General features: G+C 37.8%; 1 protein-coding gene across 1 annotated transcript in view; it reads right to left on the bottom strand.

The window, feature by feature from the left end:
* Positions 1 to 3,187: 3,187 nt before the first annotated feature.
* LOC307104492 (A disintegrin and metallopeptidase domain 3-like) overlaps positions 3,188 to 21,565 on the bottom strand; it is a gene marked incomplete at both ends in the record, with an annotated part of 119,008 nt that continues 100,630 nt past the window's right edge. The window contains 4 exons of the mRNA XM_079779378.1: positions 3,188 to 3,251; positions 6,585 to 6,750; positions 13,486 to 13,603; positions 16,700 to 16,786. Coding sequence (XP_079635504.1) covers positions 3,188 to 3,251; positions 6,585 to 6,750; positions 13,486 to 13,603; positions 16,700 to 16,786 — 435 coding nt within the window. The remainder of the gene's footprint in view (positions 3,252 to 6,584; positions 6,751 to 13,485; positions 13,604 to 16,699; positions 16,787 to 21,565) is intronic.

The raw sequence follows: 21,565 nt of genomic DNA, 5'->3' as shown, positions 1-21,565 counted from the left end.
TTATATCAGTAAACATTATTTATGTATTTTTTCTTACTCTATATCCAAGCTGTCAATTCATTTTGTTAGTTCATCTTAAAAATTTATTCCTAAACCTGTTTTGACTATTGCTGGTCTGAGGTACCATGCTGTTTTCTCTTGGGTTAAAAACTCTACTAACTGGTTTCTCCACTTTTACTCTCTGTCCTTGTTACTTTCAACTCTCTCCAGATAAACTGATATCACTGTTATTTAGCAAACATTCCTGACATCTTTTTTCTTCATTGGATCATTCTTGTGTTAGGAAAGCTCCTGCCCAGATATATGCAAGTATAGCTCTGCCAGCTGAATCCCTGTGTAAGACAGCATTGAATTATTGGAGAAAAGGTAAAGCTCTATCTTTAACTCTGGGAAAGGCTGGATGTCTGCTTTCACATTTTGCCAAGATAAGGGCAGTGAAGTTGATGATCATCTATTTAAATTTTTTTAAAAAAGGAAACTTGAGACCTTGTACATGAGGTGTCTCTCTGACCTCCATTACTGCCTGCACTCTCTCTTGCTGTGCTGTATCCTTTGCATTTAAATAAAAGTCTCATGTGAGATGACCATATGAGTCCATGAGATGTTCTTTCAAACATCTAAACTGGGTAAATATTTTCATCTCCTTCAATTCTTTGCTTACATATCACTTGCTCAATAGGACCTTCTTAGTCAACCATATTTTTAAAAATCCCTACCAAATTCCTTCATCAACATCAACTCTTCCAGTTACCCCTATTGCCCTAATCTTTCCCATCTGATTAATCACTTTCAATACACCATACGATCAACTTAGGAAATACATTTGTTACTTACAGACTGACTACTAAACCTACTATTTCAAATTTTTGAAGCAAGATATTAATGTGACCATAAAGTACTGAGGCAGGTAAAGACTATGAAAAGAAAAAAGGGGGGTGGGGAGGGGAATGTAAAACTAAGCAAGATAGTTAATTTATATTTTAAGGGTTGGAAGAAATGAGAGAAATGGCAAGATCAGTGTATCGCTCTAGAAGTAAATGACTCGAGTTGGGTGGTGGTGATTAGTTTAGGGGAAGATAAACCAACATAAGAATGAGACTGATTGGAGGACATGAAAGGAAGACAATGCGCCAAGTACCAAAATCCTCACCTCAGGTGGTGTGGATTTTAATAGAGTAATCAAAGAAGTAGAGATTGGTCTAGTCAAAAATAAGACTAATTTACATTCTGTTTAGGAGTTATAAATGTGTTCTCTGGTGGCAGATGAGGAAACAGATACATTGACTTAACTCTCAAAGTCCGATATGGAGGAATGCATGTAATTTATTGGATGAACGCTGACCTTGGTCATGATTGAATTTTTGAATTCTTCTATTTATTCCAAATTATAGGTCTAATATGTCTAATATTGTGATTTCTTTATCATATGAATTAAAATTTGAAAACTATATACAGATGCCTACTTTATTATGAGGAAGTAATTGACTTTCTACCTTGGAGAGTGCTTATCGCATTTTCCTTGGCATCTGATATGTCCTCAATGTAAATTCCATCCCCCACCCCTATTTATATGTCAGGCTATCTGTGTCAAAATGGTGGAGTTTTTAGTTTAAACCCTGAGTCTGACTGTCTTAAACTCCAGCTCCAAAAGTTACTAAAATTTTGTACACCTAGGGAATAATTTAAATTCACATGTCTCTTTCTCATTTATAAAACAAGAATAACCAAAATCATGGGACCTTAGTGAGGATGAAATGTAAATGTTTGGAAACAATCCACATAAGTCTACCAAGTAGCACCTTGAGTGAGTGAGCAGGATACATGATAACTTATAACTATTTTAAGAATATATTTAAATCTCTTCAAAGTCATTCCTTTTTCAAAAAGAAAATTAGTTGACAAATAAACCTCTGATTAACTCTGGTTAACATTAACTATTTCTAAAGAGTCCAAAATAAAATTTGAATTAGCTTTTGTTTTAATATAAGATATTGACAAGTAAGAGTGATGATGATTTTTATTGGTACTTCATCTCATGATAAAATTGTGCACGATATAATGAACCTAAAACAGTAATATTATAATGCAAAAAATTAAAATTTAAAAGACATCAAGACTACATTATAAAATTTTCAAAAGCCTCCTAACATTTAAATCAAAAAAGGAGGGGATAGTTGAAGAATATCATGTAAGGAAAAATATCCTGTAAGTAAATTACATCTAGAAAATTAATGCTTTAGAAAATTAATTGTAAGGCTAAAAGCAAGACATCCATGAAAAACACACAAGGTGTCAAAACAAGCCAGAGGAAAATCATTTGGGCAAAAAATGAAAGAGGATCCCAAGTCAAATTTATAGAAAATATTCCTTTATTAACTTTTGGTCGAGAATATGTTTGTATATTTTCAGAAAACAACTCCGAGACCATGTGGATTCCAGCAACAGAGAGGAATCTACAGGACTACTCCAGCCATGAAGACAGAAGAGAAGCAGTCCAGAGATGGAAGACACTGATGTGGCCTTCCCATACTAGCAGTTAGCAGCTGTGCATCACTGCAGGTTGCCCAGGACCAAACCAGAGAGAGTCGGACCTGCATTACCACCATTTGTCCACCATCCAGAACTGTAATGTCAGTGCTGACATGTACACATAAGGAACTGTTGGACATTGAAATTGGGTCTCAAAGAACTATTGGCCCAGAAAGAAACTCACTACAGACTGATTCATTTGCCTGTCACCATAACCATTATTGCTTGTCTCATTTTTGGTTCTTATAAGTGTATTTCTAATAGCACATGATCTCACTCATCTGGGGGAAATGATGAACAGCATAGACGGATGAACAGGAACAGACCCAGAGATAAGGAGGCATGGATCGGACTGTCGGGCCTCAAAGGGAGAGTGGGGGAGGATGGGGGGAGGGGGGAGAGATCAACCAGGGGGCTTGTGTGCAAGCATATGAGCCTAATCAGCAGTTAAGGACAACAGGGGGGTGGGGGCATGTGTGGGGAGGGGTGTGGTATGGGAATGGGGGGATGAGGACAAATATATGATACCTTAATCAATAAAGAAATTAAAAAAAAAGAGTGATGATGATCAACATGGAAATAATGGATCTCATACTGAGGTATTGTTAAAGATTTAAAAAGTATCTCAGCGATGGTACTTTTTTAATATTTGATTCCTTCATTTCACCTTTAACTCTGTGTATGTCCTGTTGCTATTACTACTGCTGTCTTCTGACATAGATCTGTATAAAGAAATAACATTAGTTTTAGGTTTAGGAAACATTGTAATCTTAAGAAAAATCAAGAAAAGTAACAAAGCTATCTTTGTATTAAAAACTCAAAAATTATATATCAATATGAGCAAGCTTCTCATATTCCAGTCAGGGATCCTATATTTCATATTAGGTCTTTTTAATGTTGACCTAACTACTATGTGTATTAAGCATATTTAAATTTCAAACTAAAAACCAATCTATTATTTTCTCTATCTTCTCTACAAGGAAGACAAGAGGGACAGCAATAAACCTATGATAATGCACTTCCAAAGTTAAAAGGGTAATTTACATGCAAATGGTAAAATTCTTAAATTATTGTCTATCCAGTTATGATAGTTCTATCAAAAACTATGTAAATCACTAACTTTTCACTTCATTTATGACATCATTAGTGAGGCCTCTAAGTCTTTCATCTACATTTAGTTACTTTGGGTGGTATTGACAGTCTCCAATTTTTCCTTTGGAAAACTCCAATACCTACACAGTTCCTGTGGAAGAGAAGTGTCATAGTGCCCAGGTCCTTGCTATACGGCTACAATTCCTTGGCCAAGGTAATAAGATCAAGTTTGTAAACTTAACTCAGGTTTGTAAATCCAGACCGAATACGGGCTGAATTTAGATATATTTCCACACCAATTTCCTTCTGTCTCGAGAATGTGAGCTAAGAGGCATTGGCTATAGACAGATTGTTGGTATTTTTTTTAATGAATCTAGGCAAAGTTTACATTGGTATTCTCTGCTTTGTGCAGTCAGTTTTTGAGAATGGACAAACATACATAGGAAGAGATGGTGTCAATCATAAAGCCTTTGAGTGATGGAACGAACTGCACAGTAATTCCTCACTGTGCACTTCATTACCACCCATTGATGATTCAGCTCCACATCATTTATTATCCTTGCAACCCTGAAGCTCCTTAGTGTTGCTCTAAGACTTAGACCAGTGATGGGCAACCTTTTGAGCTTGGTGTGTCAAACTTCGCCAAAAAACTGAGCATAACTCAGGTAGTGTGTTTTAGTTATGATCAATCATTCCCCAAGATAACATTTCTTTTCAAAGTCACGTTTGCTTCCAGCAACTATTCAGATTTGTCCAAGATGTCTTAAGCAAGTGCACAAGAAGTCTTACACCAGATATTCATTCAAGTCCCTTTATATTAATTTGATGATTATGTAAAATCTACATAAATTAGGCAGAATAATACACTGACTTTAGTTACTGTTTACTTGTTTATACTGTAAAAAAATTAACTAACTTGGGAAATAGAGGTTTTGAAGGTTTTTTATCATTATTTTATATATCTCTCCAAAGGTAAGAAAGAGAACCATTTTTCTTTAGCATGGGATAAAGAGACCCACTTACTTATCTTTTATTCTGCATTCTCATTTTCCTGAATATTCACTAAGCAAATTATGGCTTTTGCTGGTAAATAAAGCTAAGCAAGTACCTTAATTCTAACTTCAGAAACACATGAGCAATTTAATTACTAGTGGCCCGGTGCATGAAATGCAGGGGGTGGGGGGGGTGTTCCTCAGCCCGGCCTGCACCCTCTTCAATCTGGGACCCCTCAAAGGATGTCCTACTGCCGGTTTACAGGGATCGGGCCTAAAGCGGCAGTCGGACATCCCTCTCACAATCCAGGACTGCTGGCACTTAACTGCTCACCTGCCTGCCTGCCTGCCTGATTGCCCCTAACCACTCTGCCTGTCGGCCTGCTCACCCCAACTGCCCCCTGCCTCCAGCCTGCTTGCCCCCAAATGCCCCCCTCGCCAGCCTGATCACCCCCAACTGCCCCCCATGCCAGTGTGCTCGCCCCCAACTGCCCCCCGCCACCAGCCAGTTTGCCCCCAACTGCCCCCCTGCTGGCCTGCTCACTCCAAACTCACCCCCCCCCCCGCTGTCCTGATCACCTCCAACTGACCCCCACTGATTGCCTGCTCACCCCCAACTGGCCCCCCTGCTGGTCTGCTTATCCCCAATGGCCTCGTCCCCCACTAGCCTGATCACCCACAACTGCCATCCCATCCTGGCCTGATCACCCACAACTGCCTTCCCCTTTTGGCCTCTAACCACCTCTACCTCAGCCCTGCCACCATGGCTTTGTCCAGAAGAACGTGCGGAAGGTCTCCTGGAAGGTCTCCCAGTCTAATTAGCATATTGCCCTTTTATTAGTATAGATAGAGGCCTGCTGCACAGGTGGGGGCTAGCTGGTTTGCCCTGAAGGGTGTCCCAGATCAGGGTGGGGGGTTCCCACTGGGGTGCCTGGGCAACCTGGGCAAGGGGAAGATGGCTGTTTGCAAGCTGGCCAAGCCCCCCACCGGGGACCCTCACCCTATGGGGGTATGGCCAGCCTGGGTGAGGGGCTAAGGGCTGTTTTCAGGCTGGCCACACCCCCTTCAGTGTGGGGGTCCCCGCGGGGGTGCCTGGTCAGCCTGGGTGAGGGACTGATGGCTGTTTGCAGGATGGCCACGCCCCCTGGCGACCCACGCTCCCAGCCCCTCCTTTTTTTCTTTTTCTTTTTTTTCTTTTTTTCAGTGCTTCCTTAAGCGAAGGTCAGGGCCAGCTGGAAGCAGGTATCTGGGATTTATTGATCTTCTATAATTGAAACTTTGTAGCCTTGAGCAGAGGCCAGGACCGGCTGGAAACAGGTATCCGGAATTTATTTACCTTCTATAATTGAAACATTGTAGCCTTGAGTGGAGGCCAGGGCTGGCCAGGGCAGGTGGGAAGCTTGGCTTCCTCCATTGCCAGGGGCAACCCAAGCCTCCTGCTCGCTCCAACTCAGTGACCACCACCATCTTTGTTGGGTTAATATGCATACTCACTCTGATTGGCTGGTGGACGTAGCGGAGGTATGGTCAATTTGGATGTTTCTCTTTTATTAGATAGGATGTGTAAAATGGGCAGTACCCTACGTTCTCTCTCTCATTCTTTGCTATCTTAGATTTTTCTTACCTTCTACATACTCTGTCCATAAAATTGGCTTCCCTATCTCTATTAACCTGAATGTGGGGTTTCTTGGGAAATAAACAAAACCTCCTAAAATAATTTTACCTGAATGGCTTCCTATTTGAAAGGCATTGAGGATTTACTGAATAGCTTCAGTTGTTCCTAGGCCTCTATGCACATGAAGAATACTTACCTGCCTACAATCTGAAAAACTAGTTATATATTAAGACTCAATATTTCTGCCCATCAACCCAATCCATCCAAGAATTTCTACTTATAATATTCTCAAATACATTTGAATTCTTCCTATAATGCATTTCAGTGTACATATTAGAAATCATAATTTTACTTACCCTTCACTTATTGTTTCCCCTCTTTTCAAAAATTTCATTTTATTCCACTTAAGAGCAATGATGGCAATTAAAATAAAGAAAGAGATAAAAATGCAGAAACTGATCAAGAGACCACTTTTTCGAGGAGCAGCATGTCGTTTTTTTATTGGCAAGTTTACAACTTCTCCTAAAAATATGAGAGTACCTTTTAGAATGTTCAAAATAATATTAAAGGAATATTAGAATTAATATTCATAAAAATTTGTCATTCCAATTATACTGTATGGGATAAATAAACTTAAAAAGTGTTAAACTGTTTTCCAATATTCTGTGACTATGCCATAAAATAATGTTATCTATTTATGTCACTCAATATACATCAATATCATTGTCATATTTTATTTTAAACCATTACACATACAATCTGTATTTAAATTCTATAGTTTAATGTAGTTTATCATATTCTGGTTTGTGAATTGCTGCCGAGAACACATGGAATTTATATAATTTATTCCATTTAATATATAGAGCAAGCAATAGAAGTATTTTAAAAAGGATTTAATAAACATTATTGACATAATTGAAGGTAGAAAGGCACAATTAATTATAGTAAACTGGGTTATTTTTCCATATAATCTGTATAAGGTGGTATTTTCCTAATTAGATGTTAGAAGACTATACAGGGATATTTTTAAAATCTATGTAAGCTGGGTCCAATTTAACAAAATAAATAATCTGGACAACTAAAATACAGAAAATTAAATTAAGCAATCAGAATTACCACCGATATAACTGTGATAATATTAAATGAAAATGAAATTAATGCCTCTCCCCAAAAAAGACAAAGTTCAATAACTTAGAAACACAATCTAATTGCATGTTGATAAAAACTGATTTAACTGAAAAAAAAAATAGTGATTCACAATGTTTATGTGTTATAGGAAATAAATTGGCAAATATATGCAAAAATATTGAAATCATGCAAAATTCAGCAGTCTTATATTATGGGAAAACTTAATAGTTTTAAAACTCTCCTTTTCCTGCTTTGTCCATCAGAAAAGGTCAATTCTCCATAACTCCATCTTCACTCACAATATCATATTGGAAGTGGATCTTTCTTCTCATGTACTAAAGGCTGATTAAAGAAATTGCGCCTACTTATTGGATTGAGAGATACCCATTACCCTAAGGAAGGTAGGGCTTCCACTTTATCTCTGATGAAATATTTCCATTGAATGATACCAGACTAGCCCTCTTGTAATCCTAATATATAAAAAGCCAGGGGCCGTCATGACCAAAACAACCAGATGGACCACCAAACACAGGCTGCGTTGGGCAACAAGGCTGACAGGGGTGTTGGTGAGGGACAATCAAACAAGTGAACAGCAGGCTGCGTGGGGAGACCAGGCTGTCAGGGAGGCGCAGTTGGGGGCGACCAGGATGGAATGGGGGCACAGTTAGGGGCAATCAGGCCAGCAGGCAGAGGTGGTTAGGGGTGATCAGGCTGACTGGGGGGCAGTTAGGGGCAATCAGGCCGGCAGGCAGAGGTGGTTAAGGGTGATCAGGCTACTGGGGGGCAGTTAGGGGCAATCAGGCAGGCAGGCAGGAGAGCAGTTAGGAGCCAGCAGTCCCGGATTGTGAGAGGGATGTCCCATATTGGAGAGGGTGAAGGCTGGGCTGAGGGACCCACCCCCTGTGCATGAATTTCATGCACCAGGCCTCTAGTAAAAATATAAAACAAGATAATCTACATGAGGGAAGTGATTTCTGGAAGTCAACAGGAAATGCAAAACTATAATATCAGAAAGAAAGTTAACATGATGTTGATTTTGTGAAAATTCAACTCTACCTATGGAGAATTTGCTAACATCAGCAGAGAATTGGAGTCCTAGGCAAAGTGCAGCACTTCAGTGAGTTAAGGAGGCAAAGCACAGAGCTCACAGCAGCAGAAATGGCTGGAACTGCAGGGTGCAGCACAGTTGCTCTGTAGATTAGGGACCCAGAAGTGTTGTGATAGCCTCCCAGGTGTCCTTGGTAGAGGTCTAACCTGAAGCTAATCAAAGGCAGCTCTTACTGGCTTGAGGTTGAAAATAAGATACCAGAGCTTGAGCATTGCTGGAAAAAGAGCACTAAGATGATCCCAATTTCTCCACATCCTCATTAATAACATGTTGCCTGTTATGTTTTACTATAATCAACCTCAGGAGAATGAACGAGTAACTCATGTGGTTTTGATTTATATTTTCCTAAAATATTTAGCACATTTTCATGGGTTTATGAGCTATTTGTATATCTCCTATGGAGATATGTTTATTTAAACCCCTTCTCTGTTTTAATTGGGTTGTATTTTTACTATGGACTTGTAAGAGTTCTTCGTAAATTCTAGATACACAAGTTGCATATCAGATACAAGATTTGCAAATATCTTCATCAATTCTGTAATTTGTCTTTCACTTTCTTGGTCGTGTCATTTGCAGCACAAAAGTTCTTAATTTTGATGAAGTTGGATCAATCTCATTTCATTCTTTGCTTGTGCTTATACTATTTTCCAAAAAGGCTGCATAATTTTACATTCTACCAACAATGCACAGGGGCTCCAACTTCTTCATATCCTCAGTTTTTTTTATAATCTTGTAAGTTTGACTCACAATTCCCTAGCAATTTATGATATTGAGCATCTTTTCATGTGCTTATTAGCCACTGAGGTAAATTCTTTGTAGAAATGTTTATTCAAGTCTTTTACCCATTTGTGAATTGGGTTGTTTCCTTGTTGTTGAGTTGTAGGAGTTCTTTTCATATTATGGACATTAATTTTTATCAGATATATTACTTGCAAACATTTTCTAACATAGCATGGGCAATCTTTTTCACTTTGTTGATACTTCTCTTTGCTAAAAAAAAAAGAGTTTTTGATTATGATGAATTCAAATTTATCTACATAAGTTTTCTGTATTTTTGGTGCCATACCCAATAAATTATTGCAGATCCCAATGTTTTTAATATTTCTCCTGTTTTCATCTAAGAATTTTATCATTATAGCTCTCACATTTAATTTCAGATCTATTTGTAGTTAATTTTAGCATATGGTTTCAGTAAACATCCAAGTGTATTTTTTTGCTTGTTGATATCTACTGTCCCATTACCATTTGCTGAAAAGGCTGTCCTTTTCCCCATTGAATGGCCATGGCATCATTATGGAAAATCATTAGACCACATAAGTGAGGGTTTATGCCTGGTCTCCCAAATTTATTCCATTGCAAAATGGAAGTTTTCTGATTTTGTTGTCCAAAGTAATGTATCCACTTCCAAGAAGGTACAAAAGAACCCTTGGATCCATTTCAGCCTTTTTATGTTAGCGTCTATTGAATACAACTGAGAATTCAGAAATTTTATTTTACTGCTCATAGTGCTAAAGGAAAGAATATTGATGGAGGAAGATATTTTATAATTTATAATCAGACAAATGTTGAAAAAAAAAGAGAGCAGAACAGTCTTTTTGCCAAAAAGGATATTCAGATGCCAAATAGCATATTAAATATATTTAACAACATTACCCATTAGGAAAGTGCAAATTAAAACCACAAAGAGATTGAATGGCTTAAAAATTAGTTGGTGAGGATGCCAAAAACCTGAATTATTCATATATTATTTTTTAAATAAAATTTTATTGATTTTTTACAGAGTAAGAGAGAGGTATAGAGAGAAACATCAATGAGAGAGAATCATCAATCAGCTGCCTCCTGCACACCTCCTACTGGGGATGTGCCTGCAACCAAAGTACATGCCCTTGACTGGATCAAACCTGGCACCTTTCAGTCCACAGGCCGACGCTCTATCCACTGAGCCAAACCGGTTAGGCTATTCATATATTATTAATATAAATGTCAAGTGATCAGCAACTCTCGAATAGTTTGGCAGTTGCTTTTAAAACTATAAAAGGCTTACTATCAATCCACCAATTTCATTGCTGGACATGTTTCCTAGACAATTAAAAATTTACTCTTATGTAGAATCTTCTACATAAATGTTAATTGCAGATCTACTCATATTACCCATAGCCACAAATTAGCAACCAACCAAATGGCCTTCAGTGAGTGAATAATTAAAGAAATGTTGATATATCCATTAAAAGAAATACCAATCAAAATATAAAAATGAAGTATTCATATATGCAACAATTTACATTCAGGTCATGGAATCTATGTAAGAGAAAAGAGCCAATCCTAAAGAGACACAAATTGTATGAATGTATTTATATAATATTCATGAAATAACATAATTCAAGAGACAGAGCAGTTCAGGGGTTGCTAGGAGTTAGGAAAGGAGGAAAGAAGGAATCAGCGTAGCTGTAAAAAGGTCTAATATTAGTTTAGTGATAATATATGTAGTGATACCATTCTGCATCTCGATTGTGGTGGTAACTACACCAATTTGAACATGTGACAAAATTGCACAGAACTAAATACACACACAGGTGCATCCAAAAAACACAAATATATGCACAAATGAGTGCATGTATATTGGTGAAGATCGAAAAGTTCTATGTATTTTATCAATGTCCACTTCCAGGCTTGGATTTGTGCTATAGTACTGCAACATGTTTCCGTTAATGGAGGCTGACTGAAAGGTACACAGAACTTCCTTCTACGTTTCTTTGCAATTCATTGTGAATCCATAATTATTTCAACATAAAAGTTAAATAAAAACCCAATAGAATATGATTACATATATAAAACTGGCAAAACAAAATCAAACAAAAAATAAAAATAGCAATATCAAGTGCTTGTGAAGTGTGGGCTGTTGGTGCAGAGAAACTGGATCTCTCATTGATGAATTGGGGGAGAAAAAAAGTGTGCAGTCACTTTTGAAAATAGCTTGGCTATTACCTAAAAAATTAAAATTACACTCACTAAAAAAATACACTTAGGAAGTGACTCAGCAATCTTTCCCCTTGGTGTTTACCCACCAAAATGTGACAATATATGTGTATTATATATATATATATAATTCTATATTCATATTTATATCAGTTTTATTCTTACTACCAAAATCTTGAAAGAACACAAATAACCTTCAATGAATGCATTGATAAGAAAATTATAGCACATCTTTTCAATAGAAGGCTAGTTAAAAATAAAAATGAATGAAATATTAAAACACATGACAACAGGAATGAATACCAAATGCATATGCCATCCTGGGAAAAGGAAGTATCTAGGAACAGAGAACAGGTACTTCTATTCCAGGAATTAACAGTAGGAGATGACTGCAAAGGTGAAACCAGAGGGAGGATCTGGGGTGACAGGTCTATTGTGTATCATAATGACAGCTAATAGGAAAACAAGTCTGCTCATTTTTTTTCTGTACCCATAGAATTGTATACCACAGAGAGAATATATAAAATGTATAAATTTTTAACAAGCCAAATATGTATAATAAAAATAAATATTAAAAAGGAGATAATGGCTAGTATTTTTTTACCAAAATTTCCAAGAATACATCAAGCTATAGATTCAAGAATCTCAGCCAATCCAAGCAGGATAAATTCAAAGATAAACACATCTTGGTAAATCATAGTGAAACTGGAAAATCAAAAATAGAAAGTAAGTCTGAAATTCAGACAAATTATTTAAAAAATCATTATATTATTGAGATGTATGAGAAGAATGACAGCGGTATTCTCATCAGAAAATGGAAGGCAGGGAACAATGTGATTATATCTTTGAACATCTGAGAGAAACAACTCTCAATGTAGAAATCTACTTCCAGTGAAAATACCCTTCACAAATTTAGACATTATAAAAACACTTTAAGACAAAGACTGCAAGATAGACACAAAAAGAGGAATACAAAAGGAATTTTTTTAGGCTAAAGGAAATGACCGGTAGAAAACTGTTAATGAGCTGGAAGAGTTGAAAAGCCCTAGAGAACAGTAAATCTGTGGGCAAATGTAAACATTTGTATTAAAAAATATCTAACAATCTATCAGCTACCTAATGCAAATAATAATGTATAGTTAGTGTTATACTATAATATATAAATAAAATACATAACAGCAAAAGTGCCAATAGTGGAAAGGCATTATTGGAAATCTCTCCTGAGATTTGTACATTGTGAAGTTTAGAAAAATCAAATACACCACATTTGTTTATGAATGTTCACCAAATACATGGAAAAATGTTTTGTACTATCTACTATTCATATGCTATGGTTATGAAATATTTTATTATTTTTTAACTTTCTTTAGTATAGTCAACTTTAAAAATGCAACTTAGTTTTGAACTAACACATTATAATAGCTAATTCTTCAGATATAAACTATATACTATAACTATCACCTATTCTATAATTTAATAACACCTAGAAAACTATGCTGTATGAATAGAAATGTATGAGTAACCATGGTTAATTTTGGAAAAAGCTTATTAAAATGTTCACTTCTAGATTTGAATTATAAATACAACATTTTGATTAAAAGTATGATTTAGAGTTAGCTGCACTGGGTGGGTAATAGAGTAGCCACAATGGCTATTTAAATTTAAATTCAATAAAGTAAAATAAAATCAAAATTTTAGCTTCTTAGTTGCACTATCCTCATGCCAGGTGTTCAACAGCCACATCAATGGTGGAGATGTAGAACCTTTTTTTAAAATATATTTTTATTCATTTCAGAGAGGAAGGGAGAGGAAGAGAAAGATAGAAACATCAATGATGAGAATCATTGATCTGCTGCCTCCTGCATGGCCCCTACTGGGGATCAAGCTCCCAACCCGGGCATGTGCCCTTTACCGGAATCTAAACCAGGAACCTTCAGTCTGCAGGCGGACACTCAATCCACTAAGTCTAATCAGCTAGGATGAGATGTAGAACATTACTGTACGTGCAGAAAGTTCTGTTGGAGCACACTGATCAAGATACTAACCCTTGGGGATAATCCAAAACCCATCATCTATACTTCCTCCTGGTGATGACGGTGTTTCCACACATTTTGGAGGAGAATATCCCAAATCACACTGGCAATTCAAGTTAGTATTGCAAACCTAAAACAAAACCAAATGAAGAATAAGAATACTAAATGTGCAATAAAAAATTAAATGCAATATTAGTCATTATTCTTCAATGCACATTGTGAAAGTATTAAATTTAGCATAGTAGAGGAAGTGTTTATTTTAATGTGGAAATAATTTCTAAAATAAAATTTTACAAAATAAATGTCCATGCAATATCTTTCATAAAACAGATTTCCTATTAATTGTCTCTTGTATTTGAAAATACAAGTAGATAACATTTTTGAGACAGCTGAAATATCTTTCTAGAAATTATGAGGCTAGATGTTATAAAATTGTGGAAGTTTAAATTTATTATGAATTGTGTTAGATAAAAAATAGCTTTGAGAAGGGCAAACATTTACCAACAATATTATGTACAAACTCAAGGAAGAATTTGCTTAAACAGACACAAATATAAAAAGTATTTTGCTAGAAAATATCTATAAATGTGAGCTGGTACATGAATTGAAAGGAGGGTCAGAAGTAGACGAGGGAATCTAGAAGTAGTTGCATGCAAAAATTCAATTAAAATTAAATAAAGAAGAAAAGAAACATAAAAGAAATGTAAATAATAAGACATTTAAGTTATTTGGGAGAAAATTTTCAATCAGGACACATAAAAAGGTCATTTTTTTCATGAATTATTACAGTATAAAATATGAAGGATCAATATGGCAGAAGACACTAGTCACAAATTTAAAACCAAAGGCATGCTTGAAAACCTTCCAAAGTTTCCAAAACTTCTATAACCCAATAGATAATGTCACAATGGATGGGAAAATAGAAATGCAAATGGTAAATATGAGTATACATACAGAGTAAAGAACTGTATCATTAATTATTAAATAAATGCAAATTAGCAATGCATTTTCCATGCTAGAAAAGATTGAAAAACTGAGAAACTGGGTTGTGGTCAGAATTAGAGGAAATGCACCTTTTCATAAAAGATAACTGGAAGCAAAAACTGATACACTGTTTCTTGAAGACAATATAACATTACTGAAAAGTTTAATGGGGCATACATTTGACCCATCAGATATTATTGATAACAAGTTAAGAAATCAGATAAGCATGCAAAAATGAATGTACAACAATGTCCATTGAACAACTATTTACAATAGTTAAGTTAAAATTAGCAATATACCAAAGTCCAATAGTGAATGACTTAAAATATATAGTGGAATAGACATACAAACAACAAATTGAAGCCATTAAAGTGCATAAAAGATTGGAATACACAAAACATCCTGCTCTCACTCAAAAAATATTAGACTACTAGAGGCCCAGTGCACTGATTTGTGCACATTGAAAGGAAATTAATTAGAAAAAATATTTTAGAGGCCAGGGAGGGTCCGCAGGAGGGCTCTAGGGAGTGTCCGCCTAGTCTCACCCAGTCCTGAACAGCCAGACCCCAGCAGCAAGCTACCCTACAAGTAGGAGCATCTGCCTCCTGGTGGTCAGTGCACGTCATAGCGAATGGTTGAATGATTGAACAAACGGTTGGAAACTTAGCACATTAGGCTTTTATTATATAGGATAAATATTATGTGTAATAAAAATATATTGTGCATGGTGACATATATATTATAACATACACTCAATTATAAACAATTTTATATCCTATCTAATAATAGACAAATATGCAAATTAACCATACCTCCGACACACCCACAATCCATGCCCACAATCCATGCCCACCATCCAATCAGAGCAAGTATGCAAATTAACCCAAACCAAGATGGCTACAGCCACAGAGAGCAAGGTTTCCTAGGTAACAGAGGAAGCCAAGCTTTCTGCCAGCCATTGCAGGCCTAAGCCTCCACTCAAGCTACAAAGTTTCAATTATAGAAGGTAAACAAATTCAAACAAATGGCGGCAGAATGAAATTTGAGAGAGCAGGCCAGGGTTGCCGCTGGCAACAGAGGAAGCAAAGCTTTCCGCACACCCTGGCCGGGCCCACCCGCTTAAGGCTACAAAGTTTCAATTATAACCCCAACACAAATGGCTGCGGGCCTCGAAGGGAGCCCCAGGCTTGGCTCTGCTCCAGGCTACAAAGTTTCAATTGTAGAAGGAAAATAAATTCCAGGTACCAGGGCCTCCACTTGCGTTGCCAGGGGGCGTGGCCCGCCTGCAAACCACCACAGGCCCCTCACTCAGGCCACCCCATGCCCCAAGGGAACCTCACCCTGATCAGGGACACCCTTCAGGGCAAACCAGCTGGCCCCCACCCCTGTACCAGGCCTCTATCCTATCTAATAAAAGAGTACTATGCAGATTGATCATCACTGCAACACACAATATAGCTGCCCCCATGTGGTCAAAGATCCTGCCCCCATGTGGACACAAGACGGCCACCACAAGATGGCCAGCAGGAGATGGCAGTTGGGAGGCACCCGGCCTGCAAGGGAGGGCAGTTGGAGGTGATCAACCCTGCAGGAGAGGGCAGTTAGGGGTAACCAGGCCGGCAAAGGAGGGAAGTTGGGGGCAAACAGGCTGGCAGCAGAGTGGTTAGGGGGTGATCAGGCTTGCAGGCAGAAGCGGTTAGGGGCAATCAGGAAGGCAGGCAGGCAGGCAAGCAGTTGGGAGCCAGCAGTCCTGGATTGTGAGAGGGATGTCCGACTGCCCGTTTAGGCCCGATCCCTGGGATCGGGCCTAAACGGGCAGTCGGACATCCCTTGAGGGGTCCCAGATTGGAGAGGGTACAGGCTGGGCTGAGGGACAACCCCCCTCCATGCACGAATTTCGTGCACCAGGCCTCTAGTGTATATATAATTGTGTATATATATATATATTATCTTTAATAAATCTATTTCCAAAATTTTACAATCTTAATCTAACATTATAATAACACATTATGCTTTATATAGCATTTTGTACAGAGTTCAAAGTTTACTAACTCAGGAGACCTAGAAAAATCTGATTAAACACATAATTCATGTACATATGTATACAAAATGATAATGGATTTTCTAATTTGACTGCAATTTTCCATAAGAAATTTCCACATCAAATAATTGTGGATCTCACTGTTATTGACATGAATTTAAAAAAATAACTATACATAAAAATAGAGTAGCCATTACTTACGCCATGCCCATTGCACAGTTTTGAAGCATTGCAGGATGCTAGGTCTTTGTGATCAGTAACAAAATTGCAACGTCCAGAAAGACAAAACTAAAATTTTAAAAACAAATATCAACAATGAAAATCAGGAAATGCAGAGTTGAACAATTGTTCTTGGTACAAAACAATGCACAAAATTTGTATGTACAGGAGAAGGCAAAAGTAGGTTTACAGTTGGGGGAAAAACATGCAAGTTATGATTATTTACATTATTTACACACTCCTGTACTTTACTTTGTTTTGCATACACAAATGTAAACCTGCATAGGCCCACCACAGTCTTTATAAAACAAATGAATCTACACTAATAAAAGAGAAACATGCAAATGGACTATCAATCTGCTACACCCACCAGCCAATCAGGAGGGAATATGCAAATTAGTAGGACAAAGATGTCGGCCGCCCAGCTGCTCCAGGTGCAGAGTGGCCAGGCAGCTCAGGACACCTGCTATGAGAGGGAGGGCAGGGGTGAAGGGATCTATAGGAGCAGCACTCCAGCCACAGCGAAGACTAAGACTGCAGACTACAGAGTCTGCAGCGAAGATGAAGATGGCAGACTCTGGCCTGAGTCTGCAGCGAAGCTGGCAGACTCTGGCCTGAGTCTGTGCCGACTGGAGTGAAGGCCTGGGTCCCGGGTGCTGGAGGAAAACCAGTGCTGAAAGCCAAGGTAAGAAAGGCCTATTGCACAAATCTCTTCGTGCAACCGGCTGCTAATTTGTTAAATAATAGTGGTGAAAGTAGACATCATTGTCTTGTTCATGATCTTAAGGGAAATGCTTTCAGTTTTAGCCCATGAGGTTGGTTGTATCATTTTTATACATGGTCTTTATTATGTTGAGATATGATCCCTCTATCCCCACTATTGAGAGTTTTTATCTTATACTAGAGGCCCGGTGCACGAAATTTGTGCACGGAGGGGGGTTGTCCCTCAGTCCAGCCTGTACCCTCTCCAATAGGGGACCCCTTGAGGGATGTCTGACTGCCCGTTTAGGCCCGATCCCACCGGGGGGCGGGCCTAAACGGGCAGTCAGACATCCCTCTCACAATCCAGGACTGCTGGCTCCCAACTGCTTGCCTGCCTGCCTTCCTGATTGCCCCTAACCACTTCTGCCTGCCAGCCTGATCACCCCCTAAACCACTCTGCTGCCAGCCTGTTTGCCCCCAACTTCCCTCCTCTGCCGGCCTGGTCACCCCTAACTGCCCTCTCCTGCAGGGTTGATCACCTCCAACTGCCCTCCCTTGCAGGCTTGGTCCCTCTCAACTGCCCTCCCTTGCAGGCCGGGTGCCTCCCAACTGCCTTCTCCTGCTGGCCATCTTGTGGTGGCCATCTTGTGTCCACATGGGGGAAGGATCTTTGACCACATGGGGGCAGCTATATTGTGTGTTGCAGTGATGATCAATCTGCATATTACTCTTTTATTAGATAGGATAGAGGCCTGGTACAGGGGTGGGGGCCAGATGGTTTGCCCTGAAGGGCGTCCCGAATCAGGTGGGGTTTCCCTTGGGGTGTGGGGCGGCCTGAGCGAGGGGCCTGTGGTGGTTTGCAGGCTGGCCACGCCCCCTGGCGACCCAAGCGGATGCCCTGGTATCTGGGATTTATTTTCCTTCTACAATTGAAACTTTGTAGCCTGGAGCGGAGCCAAGCCTGGGGCTCCCTCTGAGGCCGGCCTGCAGCCATTTGTGTTGGGGTTATAATTGAAACTTTGTTGCCTTAAGCGGGTGGGCCTGGCCAGGGTGTGCGAAAAGTTTTGCTTCCCCTGTTGCGGGCGGCAACCCTGGCCTGCTCTCTCAAGCTCCATACTGCCGCCATTTGTTTGAATTTGTTTACCTTCTATAATTGAAATTTTGTAGCTTGAGTGGAGGCTTAGGCCTGGCTAGGGCAGGCGGAAAGCTTGGCTTCCTCTGTTACCTAGGAAACCTTGCTCTCTGTGGCTGTAGCCATCTTGGTTTGGGTTAATTTGCATATTCGCTCTGATTGGATGATGGGCGTGGCTTGGGGTCGTGGCTTGTGGGTGTGTCGGGGGTATGGTCAATTTGCATATTTGTCTATTATCAGAGAGGATGTGTGCTAGATTACATCTATTGATATGATCATGTGATTTTCATTTTTCATTTTGTTTATGTGATGTATCTTACAGATTTATATATATTGTACCAACCTTGCATCCCTGGAATAAATCACACTTGATCAGTTCTATGATTTTTTTTAATGTATTGCTGGGTTCAATTTGCTCAACATAATATTGGAAGTCCCAGTCATAATGATCAGCCAAGAAGAAAAAAATAAAGGCATCCAAGTTGGAAAGAAGGAAGTAAAACTGTCAGTGTATGCAGAAGACATGACACTGTAATATATAGGAAACCCTAAAGACTCCACCAAAACACTACTAGATCTAATAAATGAAATTGGCAAAGCTACAGGATACAAAATAAACACATGGAGATCCATGGCATTTATATACCCCAATAATAAACTCTCAAAACGATAAACTAAGAAAACAACCACACTTATCATTGCATCAAAAAATAATAAGGTAACCTAGGAATGAATTTTACCTAGGGGGGAAGTAAAAGGTCTCTACTAAGGAAACTATATGACATTGAAGAAAGAAATTAAGGTAGATACAAACAAGTGCAAGCATAGTCCATATTCATGGATTAGAAGAATTAACATCATTAAAATGCTCCTACTACCCAAATCACCCTATAGATTCAACACAATTCCTATTAAAATACCAATGACATATATCACAGAACTAGAAAAATATTTTAAAATTCTTTCTGGAACCAAAAAAGATACCAAATAGCCACAGGAATCTTGAAAAAGAAATATAAACTTGAAGGGATCCCAATACAGCTATCAAACTATACTACAAGGCCATTGTAATCAAAATAGCCTGGAATTGGCATAAGAACAGACATATAGACCAATGGAACACAACAGAGAGCCTAGAAATCAACCCACACATTTATGGTTGATTTATATTTGACCAAGGAGGCAAGAGCATACAATGGAGTATATATAGATAGTCTCTTCAATAAATGCTGTTGGGAAAATTGGATAGGTACATGAAAAAAAAGAAACTAAAGTCCAGGAAGGGGCAGGTAGGGGGAGGGGGATGGAGGTGGATAAAGGTTAGGGGGAGTGAGACTCCTGCAATAATGTCAACAATAAAAATTGTTTATAAAAACACCATGTGGACCTGGATTTTATGACATCTAATATTTGATAGAAAATGAAATATTGAGAATTAGATACTATTTTCCCTTGAGGGATCAGAGTACTAATTGGCATAAGCACAAAAATAGTCAGCTTGTACTGATCACTTGTAATATGGTAGGATCTGTCTTACCACTTTCTATGCATTTTTATAAAATATATTCATACTGACACTGTGAACATAATATTTTCATCCTTATCATATTTGACAAGAATTTATTTTACACTATTAAGGTCATGCCATGAATTATTGGCTAGGCCAATATTCAGTGCAATAAGTATTTTACTCACAGATTCTAGTGATCAATGCTAAATACAGCATTCTTGTAATTTTTACATTTTTTCCAACTTTAGTAACAATATCCCTTTGTCTTTCATATTATCGATGTGACCTTGAGCAACTTATTTATCTCTCCATACCTCAGTTTATCCATCTTGAAATTTGAAATAGTAATTATATCCAAGTGAATAAAAAAAATACATAAAGGTCATGAGGATGATAATTTGATACACATAAACAAAAGCAAGCATGACACATAGTAAGTGATCACTAAATATGTTTTACTTTATTTATTGATTTAACCTGATTTTCGTGCAGACTTTATGTTAATATTCCTCTATCCAAATTTAATTTAATTTAATTGAATTTGAATACATATGGGGCACCTTCTCAAATGATCTGTTGGCTTTTATCAAGTTATCAGATAGACTATCCAATATATGATGAATAGTCTAAAATTTAATTATCGTCTGATACTATTGGCATAAAAGAAGAAAAAAAGTATCAGCTTGTTGATTAACATAAATTGCTCTAATGAAGCCAGCAAGAATAATAAAATGTTGGACAAACCAGCGTTACCTGTCCACAGACTAGTATTTTCATTCTATGCTCTGTAAATATTGTCACTGAGGCAATAATAAACTAGTCATACTTCACTGGGTTGTTTTTAAGGGGTAAATAATCCAGAAAATGTTAAGACCCAGGCTTAACAGATCATTTTGTAGTTGGCTCTTTTTTAAGGGGAAAAAAAAAAGCAAGAGACACCATAAAAGAAAACTCTGGTCAATGGCTGGGATGATGTTTTGAATATAAACTGGCATATAAGACTTCCTTCTCTCAAAAAGAGACACAAAGAGTATCCCAGAAATAGTCACAGCACAGTTAAAAAAATCTCTAATATAACTAAAACTATATTTCCTAGGGGTAATGTCTGTTTATGTAAGCACATTTTCCTGTAGCCCTGTGTATTCAAATGGCTAAAAAAGCAGTTAATAACAGTTAATATTATTTATTAATTTATTAGCAACATTTACATGCCACAAACATAATCTTTTTGAAATGTCAAAGGCATGTATGTGCTGAGATGTTTTTATCTCCTCTAGAATACCCATCTGGCTATGATCATTTTGATAAACCATACTCCTGTTCTATATCTTATCAATAAAAAATTCAAAGACATGTTGAATCACAACCCATATTAAGTAAAGTTGCATTCTGGAATACCAAATGCCTAACTCCATGCAGTATATTGTTCACTTAGAATTACAGTATTAAAGAATGTTTTATTTAGAATTATTATTTTGTAAAAAGGGAGAGATACAATTCTTCA

The sequence above is a fragment of the Cnephaeus nilssonii genome (genome assembly GCF_951640355.1).
Source record: "Cnephaeus nilssonii genome assembly, chromosome: 8".
In the NCBI taxonomy this organism is placed as follows: Eukaryota; Metazoa; Chordata; class Mammalia; order Chiroptera; family Vespertilionidae; genus Cnephaeus; species Cnephaeus nilssonii.
The sequence above is the reverse complement of the archived record's forward strand: the minus strand, read 5'-3'. Positions and strand labels throughout refer to the sequence as shown.